General features: G+C 40.5%; 1 protein-coding gene across 1 annotated transcript; it reads left to right on the top strand.

Annotated features, from left to right (window-relative positions):
* Window positions 1-9,961: 9,961 nt before the first annotated feature.
* Window positions 9,962-14,936, top strand: agxtb (alanine--glyoxylate and serine--pyruvate aminotransferase b). Its single transcript, XM_061243212.1, has 11 exons — window positions 9,962-10,302; window positions 10,886-11,078; window positions 11,242-11,306; window positions 12,173-12,273; window positions 12,407-12,477; window positions 12,604-12,688; window positions 12,815-12,913; window positions 13,182-13,251; window positions 13,843-13,938; window positions 14,153-14,281; window positions 14,556-14,936. The coding sequence occupies exons 1-11, from the start codon at window positions 10,033-10,035 to the stop codon at window positions 14,655-14,657; spliced, it is 1,281 nt and encodes a 426-aa protein (XP_061099196.1). The 5' UTR covers window positions 9,962-10,032; the 3' UTR covers window positions 14,658-14,936.
* Window positions 14,937-15,109: the final 173 nt, after the last annotated feature.

The raw sequence follows: 15,109 nt of genomic DNA, 5'->3' as shown, positions 1-15,109 counted from the left end.
CAGACCCCACCTTGCCCTAAGCCATGTTTGTAGTTCACACCCTTGTGGGACGGAGCAGGGGTGAGAAAACCATGGAGGGAGTGCAGACACAGTCAACCCAGCCGTGTCTGAACCCTCTTAGCCAGCGCTACTCAACTCCTCGTCCTGTGGGCTGTAGTCTCTGCATGTGTTCTCTCCAGCAGTGCGCTACACCACCTGTTTTCATTATTATTTTACCTGCTTGGTTAAAGGTACAAGAAAGGAATTGAAGCCACAAACACCCTCAAAACCCTGTTTATCCCTCCCCCTTCTATGTGAACGCATTGACGTTGAAATGTCATTGGCTATAGCAATTAGAACCAATGTTCAACCAATGAGCTTGAATTATTGTACAGCTGCACAATGTTTTGAGTGTCAGTGTGTCAACTGTATATTTTGAAACCTGAATTTAAGGACTATAAACACAGGCAGAGGGTGAGTCAACATATCAGGGAGCCTTTTTCAATGATAGGAAGGGATTTACAATGGTCTTGTAACAATGTTTTAACACAAAAATCTTACCTATTGTACCTTTAAGATAATAAGCTAATTAGTGAAATCAGGTGGTGTAGCGCACGGTTGAAGCAAATGCCTGCAGACACTGCAGCCCGCAGGACACAGAGTTGAGTAGCGCTGCTCTAAGCTAAGTCTCTTTGACAGGGAACTTACTTTGGGCAACAATGCCTCCCTAAATTCCATTACAAATGGTCGGATTTAATATGCTCACAATGCAGTACTTAGGCTTTCACTGTCAGAAATACTTGTAGAGGCAGATTTAGCTGAGCTGTAAAAGGCTGACCCATACTAAGGAGCGAGAGCCTCAGCGAGAACCATTACATTCAAAAGAAAGCAGAAGCAGTATAATAATTGGTCATGCTCTGGTTTTTTTTTTTTACATTGTTTTCTTTTTTTATCCTTTTCCACCATAATCCTGTATTCTTCCACTGCTCTCGCCTGTAGCTAGTGACTCTGTGATACCATATAGCCCAAGAGTAGCTCAGGACAGAGTTAGTTCCATTTGGAAGAATAGTATCAAAATGGGAAGCTAAAGCAACCACATACTCTACCTATAAGGCTGGTTGTGTCCGGCAGCTGAAAATCTGTTACAAACATAGCATTTTGCATATTCACGGTAACAGTTTCCAATAAATGCTTTAAAAAATGTTTATTTTAAGATCAGTTTCATTGCTCTGGCAAAGACAATATTCAATGTACAGTCCCCTCCAAAAGTATTAGAACAGCAAGGCCAATTCCTTTGTTTTTGCAATACACAAAATACATTTGGGGTTGAGATAAAAAGATGACTCGAGACAAGAGTTCAGAATTTCAGCTTGAATTTCCTGGTATTTACACCAAGATGTGGTAAATTACTTAAAAGATAGCACCTTCGGTATCAGACCACCCGATTTTTAGGTGAGCAAAAGTATTGGAACAGAGAGTATTTAAGTAAATGAAAAGTATATCACACAATATTTGGTAGCATATCCCTTGCTTGCAATAACTGCCTGTTATTGACTTGCAATAAATGACTGTTGCTCACCAAACTGTTGGATTCTACTTTTGTGATGCTTTTTTAGGCTTTTACTGCAGCCTCTTTCAATTGTTTTGTGGGTTTTTTCCCTACAATCTCCTCTTCAGAAGGTGAAATGCAGGACTGGTGATTGATACTTGGCCAGTCTAAAAACTTCAATTTCTTCTCCCTAATGAAGTCCTTTATTGTGTTGGCAGTGTGTTTTGGGTCATTGTCTTCTTGCATGATAAAGTTCCTCCCAATTAGTTTGGATGCATTTGGCAGACAGAATGTTTTTGTAGCCTTCTGAATTCATCCTGCTGCTACCATCATGAGTTACATCATCAATAAAGATCAGTGAACTCACTCCAGAAGCAGCCATGCAAGCCCAAGCCATGACAATTCCTCCACCGTGCTTCACATATGAGCTTGTATGTTTTGGATCGTGAGCAATATTCTTCTTTCGCCACACTTTGGCATTTCCATCACTTTGGTAGCGGTTCATCTTGGTCTCATTAGTCCATGAAACTTCCAGAACGTTTCATCTTTGTACTTCTATGCAAATTGTAATCTCATCTTACTCCTGATGAGTGGTTTGCATCTTGTAGTATAGCTTCTATGTTGCTGCTCTCTAAGTCTTCTTGGAACAGTTGATTGAGATACCTTCCCCCATGCCCTGGGTGAATTGTTTGTGATGTCACTGACTGATGTTTTGGGATATTCAGAACTATTTATTATTTAACCAATCAATCTAACAGGACACGTCTGTACAACAAGAAACACACAGTCCAATACTTTTGCTTACCCAAAAATTGGGTGGTATATTCCAAGTTGTTTAACAAATCTAGATGAAAATACCAGGAAATAAAAGCTGAAATTCGGATCTATCATCTCACGTACATCTTTTGACCTTAAACTCAATTGTCTTCAGTGTATAGCAAAAACAAAGAAATTGACCTTGTTGTTCCAATACTTTTGGAGGGGGCTATATGAAAGAAAATGCCAGGAAATTGAGTGTAGAATGTATGACATTTTATTTCGATTCCCCTCCTATTCTTATAATTCTCTCTCCTTGCTAATTTTATCCTAATCCTTTGACTGTTTATTGATCTGTTCTGTAGTGGCCATACTTTAGAGAGGTACGCATTTACATGCCTGCTACCTACCCCTTTAAAACAAGCTGCTGTGTGAGTCATAGTGAATGGCGGAATGATGACGTGCTGTTTGTGCAGGAAAAAGTGTAGCTGGGTCAAATTCATTGTTAATGTGATTCAGACACAATAGAGACAGCGGATGAGGACTATCTATTTGGTTCTAGAAGGTACTGGAGCTGGAGCAGGTGGAAAAGGGTCACTTTGACCTGATGTAACATGGTGCAAAAGGCGGACTCTGACCTCACTCTGCTCCAGAAACTCCAGTCTCCTGCTCATCTCTGTCTCTCCGGTCTTCTCAACACACCCAGTCTGGCTCACATGATAAATGAGTGATGTTTTCAGGCTCTGGGATCTGGCGGGTGGGGACTGGAGCCGTCTGATGGAAAAGGAAGGTCTGTACCGTCCAGACAGCAAGGGTGTGTCTGTGTGTGTGTTCATGCGTGTGTATGTGTGTGTGTGGGTGGGTATGTGTGTGTGTGTGTGTGTGAGAGTGTGTGTGTGTGTGTGTGTGTGTATGTGTGAGAGAGAGAGAGAGTGTGTGTGTGTGTGTGTGTGTGTGTGTGTATGTGTGTGTGTGTGTGTGTGGGTGGGTATGTGTGTGTGTGCATCCCTGCTGGTCAGTGATCATTATGACAGTTATGACGACACCAAAATAATAACAATAACATTCCATTATTATTACCACAATAGAACTATCATAATCAATTTCAGAATAACCAGACAAATAATAACAAAATGATAAAGCATAATGCCATATCGCTCTTACATTGATCCCCCTTTTAACAAACGTTCACATTGTTCTATTTGCTTCTGATGCTGATGAATTCACAATTCCCAGCAGCCCTTTCTGCTGGCCACTCCTTACGGCGGGAGAGAGGAAAGAGCATGCGGCCGGAGCATCACCCGCTGGGACAGCGGAAATGGCTGACGGCACGGGGTGGAGATGTGGCAGTGTCTGCAACGGTCTCCTAGACGTCTCATCTCAGTTAAGATGAACCAAACCATGAATAATTTAACAGCAGGAGCAACTCTCACCTCCATAATTTCACGTGCTTTCTTAAAGGAATGTGCCACAGTCTCTCAGTCCAAGAAAGCAGGAAGATATACATCCCTGCAAGACCATTTGCCTCATGTATTTCAGAGGAAGGAAGTCAAGTACTGTTTAAAAATTGAGTTCCTTGCATTCCCCCTGCGATTTAGATACAGTCAAGTACGTAAGTATTCAAATAGTGACACAATATTAAAGCACTATAATTCCTACTTATTTTAGTCCATATGGATGTGAATACCCTTAAATTAAAGCTGACATTGCACACCTTATTTTTTTTACAACCATACGGAGAGAACCCTGTAGAAATTATAGCTCTTTAAAATTGTATCAAATACTTACAGACATTAACACAATTCTTACACAATCACATAATCAGGGAAAAAGAATTCATGAATTCCATGTGCATTTATTTCAGTATGAATTAATAATGGATTCAATGTGATTATATTTACCGAATAAATCTACACAAAGAGAATGATTCATGGAGAGGGCATGATGTTGCCATTAATCAGATTTGTTTATGACCATTGCTATAAATATGTTAAAACAAGCGTAATACAGTAGCCTGGAATGGCTCACAAGGAGTCGAGTCTGCCCATGACTCCCATAGAATAAACCAAGTCCCCATATCGCTATGGCTTGCAATTGCTCCCTCACTGCCAGGAGCATATTTATTGTGTAGATCCAGCTGTGACCAGCCTGGCCACTTTCATTCACTGCTCACGGCTCAACTGCACACAGTGAAGTGACAAAGGTAAGTAGAGGCCAGCAATCTTATCGCTGCGACCGCACCATTACATAAGCAGCTCGCAGATTGGGTCTGTCCAAGGGCACTCAAATACATTTATCCAGAGCTCGAAAAAATTGCAGGGCGAGCTGTCATTCGCCAATCACCCCACGCTCAGTCTCATAAAGATGGGGGGAAATTGCACCTGATCCCAGGCTAAATCTGGAGCCTTCTTGTGACAGAGGGAAACAATTTTTTTATCTTCACTGTAAAAATGTGCTACACACTCCCCCTGCTGGTCAAAACTTACAAATGCGGTTCTTATTTCCATTTTGGCTGTCGTCTCGATCGAACAGACGCCATCACTAGAGGTTCTGGAAAGGGAACTTACAGTTTCTGAATTTGGTGTTCTGTAGTGGTTGTGTTGCCATGAATCACCACCTCAAATTAGAGCCCTATACATAGAGCCAATACATACACAAGATCATGATTCATCAGAATAACTCACTGTCATTGGTTAATTAGCAAAGCACATTCCCAGAAGTTAGGCAGACTTCTCTCGCATCAGTGTCAAACTGGTAAGGCTTATATCACCATAAGATACTAGTGCAGCTGTAGTTTGTGCTATTTTATTAATATTACTCAGGTATTGAGTCACAAAGGACATTTCAATTTACATGTGACTTGAGATGAACTGCTAGGGATCATGAACAGAAAGTGCAAGTCCAGCAATCTCTAATATTGTGAACATGCCAAACTGTATTGGTGAAGAAGATCAATGCATTATTCAAAGATAAGGACTGTGCAAATCCAGGCATCTCTCTCACATGCTATAGGAAGATTTTCATTTAAGAAAAAGTTGTGACTGGTTGAGCTCACCACTTTGATTCACAATACGTCCAGCATTCAGACACCCTGATTTTCCCTCACTCAGTAATCAGGTGAATTTTCAACAGCAAAATTGGTTGAGTATATTATCTGTGAGTACATATAAAAAACATTTATTAACTTGACCCTAAGTTTATCATTTTACGTTCATGGAACTGTAACAGTGACATGTTCTGCTTCATGACCTCATTCAACATGAAACTTTTGCTCTACATTATATACAGTAGCTAGCTCATTCATTATTTTATCATGATATATGCCTTTATATTAGTCCATAATCTCTATCTGGCAGTGTGGGATGTCAGGCCAATACTATTGACAACAAAGTCCCTATGAACGAACCTGCCTCCTTATTTGCAGGAGAAATACCAGACCTCAGTTACACTGTGGCCAGGCTACTACCACTAGCACACAGTCATTTTTCCCTTACCCTGGAAAATACTACCCTCAACATGGGGTCACAAAAGCACACAGTCCTTTTCCCTTACCCTGGAAAGTACTGCCCTCCACCCCTCCACCCTCCCCCCTGGCTTCTCCCACCCCAGGACCTGGACAAATCCTGAACAAGTCACTGTAAAAATCTACCAGCTCACTTCTCACTCCTTCAAGTAAACAGCATTTGCCAGGGATTTCATGGGGCCTGTAAATGCAGAGTTATAGTAGCACTCTGAGAGTTAATAAGCCCTATCTGACTCTGCAATAAACATTGAGTGATTATCTAACTCTCCTTTTCAGAGCCAAATTTGGGAGTTCCATTTGCTCTTACTCTTCTCTGTGGTAGGTGTAGGGCTCCACCACAGTACAAAGGCTACACACAGTTGAATGCGCAGTACTTATTTACAAGCCAGTCTACTTATTGACTGTGAAGCAGCAGCGGTTCAGGTCAAAGTCCCTGCATTGACACACATACTCGAACGGACACAGCGGCTTATCATTAAAGTGAGAGCGCTTTCAGATAAATACAACTTGTTTTTTCCTGTTTAATTGATCTTGAACATGTTTGTTATACTGTAAAACACATCCTCTTGAGTTTCGTTTAAACTGTTTACTGATATTAATGTCAGCCTCTTTTTCTTCTAATGGCATCATACACTCAGTGAGCACTTTATTGGGTAGACCCGTACACCAGCTTATTAATGGAAATATGTAATCAGCCACTCATGTGGCAACAACTGAAGCCATAAACTGAAGCCATCATCTGTTTTTCAGACCAAATGTCAGAATGGGAAGAATGGGGAAGAAATGTGATCAAGGCCTGTAGCATAGTGGTTCAGGTAAATGACTGGGACACACAAAGTCGGTGGTTTGATCCCCGGTGCAGCCACAATAAGATCCGCACAGCCGTTGGGCCCTTGAGCAAGGCCCTTAACCCTGCATTGCTCCAGGAGGATTGTCTCCTGCTTAATCTAATCAACTGTACGTCGCTCTGGATAAGAGCATCTGCCAAAATGCCAATAATGTAATGTAATGTAATGTAATCAAACATCTTAGCTGACTTTGATCGTGGAATGATTGTTGGTACTAGACAGGGTGGTTTGAATGTCTCAGAAATGCACAACAGTCTCTAGAGTTTGCAGAGAATGGTCCAAAAAACATCCAGTGAGCAGCAGTTCTGCGGGAAACAATGTGTTAATAAGAGAGGTCAGAGGAGACTGGTCAAAGCTGACCAAAGCTGACCAAAGCTGTCAAAGTTGACAGTAACGCAAATAACTATGCATGAAGAAGAGCATCTCTGAACACACAACGCATCAAACCTCTGAAGTGGATAGGCTACAGCAGCAGAAGACCAATAAGTCTAGTAAATACCTAATAAAGTGCTCACTGAGTGTATATATGGACCATTTGACTGCAATTTTGATCTCAACGGACTCTCAAGGGACTCAAGGGATTTTGATCTTGTCCTGACAGTCCTGAATCCGGACCGTGCCAGCTGCAGCCAGCAGCACTGCAGGGCAGCACATGATCAGCTATGGCAAGGCATTTCATTCAGCAGAGCACTCTTCCTCTCACGTGCAATAGCAGGTTCGTTGGTTGATAAGGCACCTGCATTCTGTAGTGTAGTCCACAAGGACAATGATTGCTGAGGCAGCTGATGAACTTTGGGGATAAGCAGTGATGAGATAGGCCTTCAAGCTTTTAAAATGAGAACGAAGAAGAGAGTTTTAAGAATGAAGCTTCTGCTTTTGTTTTAAAATACATATTACACACTTCTGTTTGAGGTGCTTTTCTTGTAGGCATTTGATTTAAGGGTTTTTGTGAGAGACCTTGGCTGGGTCCAAAACATTTACTTGCAAACTGTTGAATATGAAAATGTAGTACACTGTATGAGGAAGTTGTTAAGTAGGTGAAAAGATTGTCTAAATGTCATATTGCTGATATACGTATTTATAGCATCTCACTGAGAGTAGACGTGCCTCTTCTTCACTCTGGGATCTCCGAAAAAGTATTGTCTACTTCCTTAAAAGTCTGCACATGAATACACTCAGCAAAACCACCGGAATATGTATATAAAGTACACTGTATTGAGAGAATATTTTGCCGACTTAACAACTTTCTCATCCAGTGTACTCCCAGTCTGCATTCGGGATCCCGTTGCATAATAATAAACACTCAGTGGGCACTTTATTAGGTAGACCTGTACACCAGCTTGTTAATGCAAATATTTAATCAGCCAATCATGGGGTAGCAACTAAATGAATAAAAGCATGCAGACGTAGTCAAAAGGTTCAGCTGTTTTTCAGACCAAGTCAGAATGAGGACGAAATGTGATTTACGTAACTTTGACCTTGGAATGATTGTTGCTGCCAGACAGGGTGGTTTGCATATTTCAAGAAATGTGCAGTAAATGAGAGAGGAAAGATGAAAATGGCCAGACTGATTGAAGCTGACAGGAAGGTGACAGTAATGCACATAACCACACATTACAACTGTGGTATGCAGAAGAGCATCTCTGAACACACAACGCATCAAACTTCTAAGTGGATAGGCTACAGCAGCAGAAGAACTTCCGACTCCAATATTCTGTGGTAGACAACTAAAAGAACAATAACTTTGTCAATGTCCAAATATTTTTGGACCTGACTGTATATTTTGGGAAATAGTGGTTTCCAGCTTAAATTGTAGTTTTAATGAACTGTATGCTCAGAAAACTGAAAGTAACTTTTTTTTTTCTTATGGACTGTGCCATTCCTTTTGTAAGTATCACAGTCAGAAGCCAAGCTTCTTTGTGCTCTATATTATAAAATATAAGCTATTTGCTACCTGTTTTTCATAAACCAGGCCGTCAGATTTTCTCACTGTCATGTTACAGAATATAATATGTAAAGCATTTGTGGGTAATAATGTACATAATGTAAAGTATTATGCTTTTCTGCAATGCCCTTTGGGATGATAACATTGGTCAAGGTGCGTCACACGTCCTCCCTCCTTAAACACTAATTCCATATGAACGTACGACTATGATGTCTGTTCTTAAGAGAAAACATTCTTATCACCCATTGGCCAGTACTAGACTGTATGTTCTGGGAAACGGATGGCTGTGTCCAAACAGATGGTTACAAATTACCCAACTGCCGCCTCTGAGTCTCTTTTTTTTTTGGTATATGTGCATGCGTGTGTGTGTCCTGGTCTACCAATCATGTCCCTAGAAGAGGGCAGACTCCTTGCCAAGTACCTCAATAACAGCTGGCCAAATTGTACAAAACAACAAAACCAAACAAAAACACAACAGTCCCAGTGAAAGCAAGCTTCCTGCTGATTGTTTTATAGAACTGAGGACAGCATTGGCTATCTCAGAGAAGTGATGCAGATTTAACACCGAAGGGTGGTCACAAAAAATATTTATTTGATTCAGTTTTTAACTATTCTGGCAAATTATTAAAATGTAAGGTAAAATGTATAGTACGTTTATTTGAATTATTTTTGAAAGAATCTTATCTGTACAGAATGTTATACGGGTGCCTAAGACTTTTGCACAGTACTGTATCTTCTGTGTTCTGAGGATATGGTAGTAAGAGAGAAGGTGACCATTTCTCATTAGGTGACCAATCAATGGTACCATTGATCAGAATGATCTTGACACCATACAAACGTCACACAATTGATCCCTTCACAGGCAAACATCATTACCTGTGAATGTCTGTGAATCCCATGAAGAACATCTCTCACAAATCACAACAAAGCAGCGTATCCGTTTCTGCATTAATAACTCCATCTAGTAAACCTACGCTGAAATAAACATGGAAACAGGAATAAACATTTCTCATACTGCCTTCAAAAACCAGTGATAGTTGGGAATGTGTTAATTATGACCGTCTTTTCAACTCTGTTAATCTTTAAAAACACAGTCGCGTTCTGTGCAAGTTCAGCATTAACTTACAATTTTGTGTTTAATTAACTAGCAATTCCCAGTTTTACCATTTACTGTTTGGTGACACAATACAGGACAATCTAACGTATAGAACGACTCTTGAATTAGGTTGTCAACGTTTTTATTTTTTTTTTGGGGGGGGGGGGGTGTTGTTTTCACCGAACAGTGACGTTCGCAAATTGGTGCACTAGAGGTCAAAGACCTTTTTTTTTTTCTTTCTTTCTTTTTTTTAAACTTGGGCAAAACCAGACTTAAATATATTGAGTGGATCTCCGTTGCATTAGTCCTCAGTCGGGATACCATACCAAAGCGACCATGAAGAGGGCTCTGTTTTGCAGGGGCGCGCTTTTAGCGCAGCAGGTTGCATCGGAGATTTCACAGCATGCAGCGATTTCGCCGGCTCTCTTACCCCGTTTCACCCGCGCTATGTCATCGGTCTCTATTCCACCACCGGCATGCCTGCTCAGACCCCTCGAGGCTCCTCATCGTTACATGTTTGGGCCGGGGCCATCCAATGTGCCCCCGCGCATTCTGGCCGCAGGTGGGAGGCCAATAATTGGACATATGCATGCAGAAATGTTTGAGGTATTTATTTCTTATATTTTTATAGGTAGAGTCGTTATAAAATTTCCGTTGATAATTGACAAGTGAAAATTTTTAGTATACAGCCAGCCTAGCTATTAAGATTAGTGATGCTGTACAACATTGAATAGTTTTTGGTTTTACGCATGTGTTGTGAGTGTTCCATTTCTGGACGATTGTGTTTATTTTAATTCCGTTAATATACCAGTATATGTGTTCTTGCTTTTTCGCATGCTTACATTCGGACATGGATCTAAAGAACAGAAAGTCCGATATCGCAAAAGCTGCTAAATAACAAACAATAGTTTTATTGTTTTGTTAAATAAACCACAATGGTTGGTGGAAAACCATGGTATGAGACATCCTTCAGAACACATGGTGCTGTAAGTGGTTTACAGCAATAATGGCACATTATAAGAACTTTAACTTTAAAATGCCCTTTAAAATCTTTCTCAGCTGAATAATGATTCATAAATAAGAACCCTGCTGAAAACCGGCCTATGCTGTTCAAGCTGAGTCTAAGTTGTGTTTTCAACAGTTTAGTATGTAGGCTATATGTAATATGTATACTGTTCTTCTGTTGCAGATTATGAATGACATCAAGAAGGGAATACAGTATGCCTTTCAGACAGAGAATAACATGACGATTGCCATGAGCGGGTCTGGACACACAGCCATGGAATGCGCCATCTCCAACATTGTGGAGCCGAGAGAGAGTGTTCTCGTAGGAATCAATGGAATCTGGGGAGAGCGCGTGGCGGAAATTGCTGGGAGGATGGGTAAAGTGTATTTCACAACCTCATCGTAACATATATGTAGCTGTCGTTTTCTTATTTGGATCATGAAATAATTTCCACTGTTTTTTTAATGTATTTTTTTTTTTTTTAAATCATAAATCCACAAACAAATGTAATGAATCTTCACCATTTTCCTTGGAAACAGGCGCCGTTGTTCACACTATGGTGAAAGCTCCAGGTGGTTATTTTACCAACGAAGAAATTGAACAGGTAATGTCTTCATGATTGTTCCAACAATAATAATCACAATTATTAGTATTAGTCTTGATATACTTGTTTTTTAAATAACAGCTAATTACCCCAAACACGCACATTTTCAGAATGTATTTCATCCTTTTGATGTTTTCACTCTTAAAATGTACATCTTAAAATGGTCATGCATTGAAATATACATTTCTTTTATAATTAAAGTAGAGCCTGCACATCCAAAGAAAATATTTCTTCCCAGCACACTTTTTGCCTCATAACAACTTTGAGTCAAAGTCCCATGGGCAGGTCCTTGGTCTTCATTATGTGACTAACCTTATCTGCTGAAAAAAGAATTTGGACAACATAATCATAATGAGTCATAATCTTATCTGCTGTTTCAGTTGTCAGACCGCACAAAACCTGGGGTATTTCTTCTGCAATCTAGATTATTCTGCATTCAGAATCACCATTGGTGGACCTTGTTGATTTATTGCTTTGATCTCTCAAGAGATTTAGCAACTGGCAGAGTTTAAGTTGTTAATACAAAAGAGGAGAATACTTATTAAGATATTTCAGGTACTTTTTAAAAATTCTGAATAGAACTAAATGCTTTATTTCATGTTGACATTATATAGAGTTACTTATATGTAGGAGTTGAAAAAGTCCTATTCAAACATATTTTAATGCGACTTTGCAACACACTGTATTATTGCCCATCGTCCTTTGCCACAGTGTTTGTATGGTTGTCTCTTTCCATCCCATGCAGTCCTTCTAGGACAGCCAAATCAAATAGCTGCTTTAGTACATTGTGATTACAAGTGATTGATTGAATGAGTAAACGGATGTGACATCATAGACTGAGCTGTTACCTTTCCCTCTCTCTAAAGGCCCTGGCCAAGCACAAGCCTGTGCTTTTCTTTCTAACACACGGCGAATCGTCTGCAGGCATCGCGCACCCAGTCGATGGCATTGGTGACCTGTGCCGCCAGTGAGTTTTAGACCCTGCCCATATCAGTCACCCAAGGTTCAAATGACGTTCATGTCTGCTGCATCCTTGTTGTTACAAAATGGCTGACAGTTCTATGACGTTTGCTCAGCTCAGACTTTGTTTCCCTTCTCAGGCACAACTGTTTGTTCTTAGTGGACTCAGTGGCATCTTTGGGTGGTGCACCCCTTTACATGGACAAGCAAAGTAAGTCCAGAGTATTTGCTAATGTTTACCAGGGAAGCCCTTGTATGATATAACCCTTAATTGTGTATGTGAAGTGATAGGACTTCACGTCACCCATGTATGTCTGTGTTGTCCATGCATTTGTAGACATTGATATCCTGTACACGGGTTCCCAGAAGGCATTGAATGCCCCTCCAGGGACTGCGCCCATCTCCTTTAATGACAGAGCATGGTATGAATCCAACAAGGCCATGTACAGTACATAATCACTGGCGTGACCTTGCATTTGAGATTGTAACCATGACAGCATGACACTGTGGACATGAATCTCTATTGTCTCCACTCTCTACTCTTACAGTGAGAAGATGTTCAACCGGAAAACAAAGCCAGTGTCCTATCTCCTGGACATGACATACTTGTCCAATTACTGGGGCTGTGATGGCAAACCAGCAAGAATGTAAGATGTCTTCATGCACAGAATGTATTATGTGGGCCCAAAGCAGATAGATGTGTTTGCTAAGCCAAAGGTCCAAGGTCTCTAGCATGGAGCTCAAAGGGACTGAAATAAAACTAATTCACAGTTCAGTGGGTGATTTTGCTAGCATGTCCTGTTGGGTAAACAGATGTAACTGCCCAAGTGCTTCAAAATCAAAACCTTGAGATAAAACAAATTAGAAAAAAATGGGAACTCGGGCAGTAAACTGTTTTCCTTTTCCTTCTTCTAGATACCACCACACAGGGCCTGTGTCTGGGTTCTTTGCTCTGAGAGAGAGCCTGGCTATCCTTGCAGAGACGGTGAGAAGGAACATTGTGACCCCAGCCCTCATCTGTTAAGAACAGGAAGAGAGGAAATACTAACTCAACTACATTTCCATAATAAGATTAATTGAATGTGTGCTGGAAAACCTTAATTGGATATGTCTTATATTGGCTATTCAGGAGCTTTGAGATATACCATTGGGTCAGCAAGAAAGCCTGATAGTACTAGTACTATCTACTGCGGATAGTAGTAGTAGTAATAGTAATGGAAAAGGTGTAGGCTGAAGCTTTAGCTTATTATGCCGACCCTTTTTACATAACATATTCTTATAGTCAACACTTTCCCTACTAGGTTTAGGCTATACAAAAACAAAACAAATAAATCTGATTCATTCATGAGTTTAATAGATGGGATATGTTCAAATGCTCACATGCTCACCCTGCATTCACCTTATGCATGTGTAGATCAAACTAAATAACCTCTGTGACACTTTCAGAAAGAATCAATTGAATGGCAGCATATTTGACTGGATGAGCTTTTATCATATAGCAGTCACACCCATAGCTATATTGCTATATTACAACGCAGTGTGAGTACTTCATGTGAGCACCTTTATGCTTCCTTAGGGGCTAGAGAACTCATGGAGACATCACAAGGAGGTGGCAGAGTACCTGTATCAAGGCCTGGAGGACCTGGGGCTCAAGCTATTTGTTCCAGACAAAGTAAGCCCCACAACAGAGAGACAGCGGAGTAGTGCAGGCTTTTAACTAAATTTGGGATGTGTAATGGGAAATAGTCCAGCAATGTTCACATTTTTCTTGTTTATCTCAAGTTGCATTCACCCAGCATGGACCAGATATATCTTAAAGAAAACAAACATTTAGATTTAATTCATTTGATCCTGCTTGTATTTTGACAGATTGATTTGTCTTCCAGAGCCTAAGGTTGCCATCGGTCACCACTATTGCCGTTCCCTCGGGGTACAACTGGAGGGAGATTGTAGCTTACATCGTGAAACACCACCAAATGGAAATCACTGGAGGCCTGGGGCCCTCTGTGGGATTGGTGAGGAAAAGGGCAAACTGAGACTGTGTGTGTGTGTGTGTGTGTGTGTGTGTGTGTGTGTGTGTGTGCCTGCAGGAGGAGGGGATTATTTACTCATACGGGTCACAGAGATAATGTTCAGTTAACACAGTAGTTGTTAAAATGTTCTTTTATTGGATCTGTCGAATTTTACAGCCATGATTATCAGATAAATTTGTTGCACAATTATATGGCGATGTTCCGTGTTTTGCGCAAGCTGCCAAACTGAGTCCATCTCTCACACTGTGTGCCACAGGTGCTGCGTGTGGGTCTCATGGGATACAACTGTAGCAAGGCCAATGCTGACATGGTTTTGGTGGCACTTGCTGATGCTCTGAAGAACTGTCCCAAAGCCTAAAGAGAATGTCTGCCCCTTTTGTTTCACGGGCAAAAGAATGTGATAATCTGAAACAGACTGCCCCCAGGGGCTGTCAGAAGGAATCCCTCCTCAGGATTTTTTTTATAATAAAACTGTGGATATTGGAAAGAACATTTAACAGAACATAAAATAATAGGCAAAATGATCAAATACAATCACATGTAGTGGTTCACCAGATTAATGCGCATGTTTGTTTAAATCAATGTCAGCACAACACCCTTACAAAGAATTAAACTGTTTAATAAAATGTATGTTGGATTTCTGTTTACTTTTGTATTTTTTTAATATTCTATAAAGACTATCAAAAACAAGACATTTTTGATAGAGACTTTTAACAGAGACCTGACAACAAACACAGCAGTACTGTGCATGAATGAAAATAATAACTCTGAATTTGGTTTCTGAACAGTAGGTGGTGCAATCTGACCTGA

The sequence above is a fragment of the Conger conger genome, chromosome 5, assembly GCF_963514075.1.
Source record: "Conger conger chromosome 5, fConCon1.1, whole genome shotgun sequence".
Taxonomy (NCBI): domain Eukaryota; kingdom Metazoa; phylum Chordata; class Actinopteri; order Anguilliformes; family Congridae; genus Conger; species Conger conger.
The sequence above is the reverse complement of the archived record's forward strand: the minus strand, read 5'-3'. Positions and strand labels throughout refer to the sequence as shown.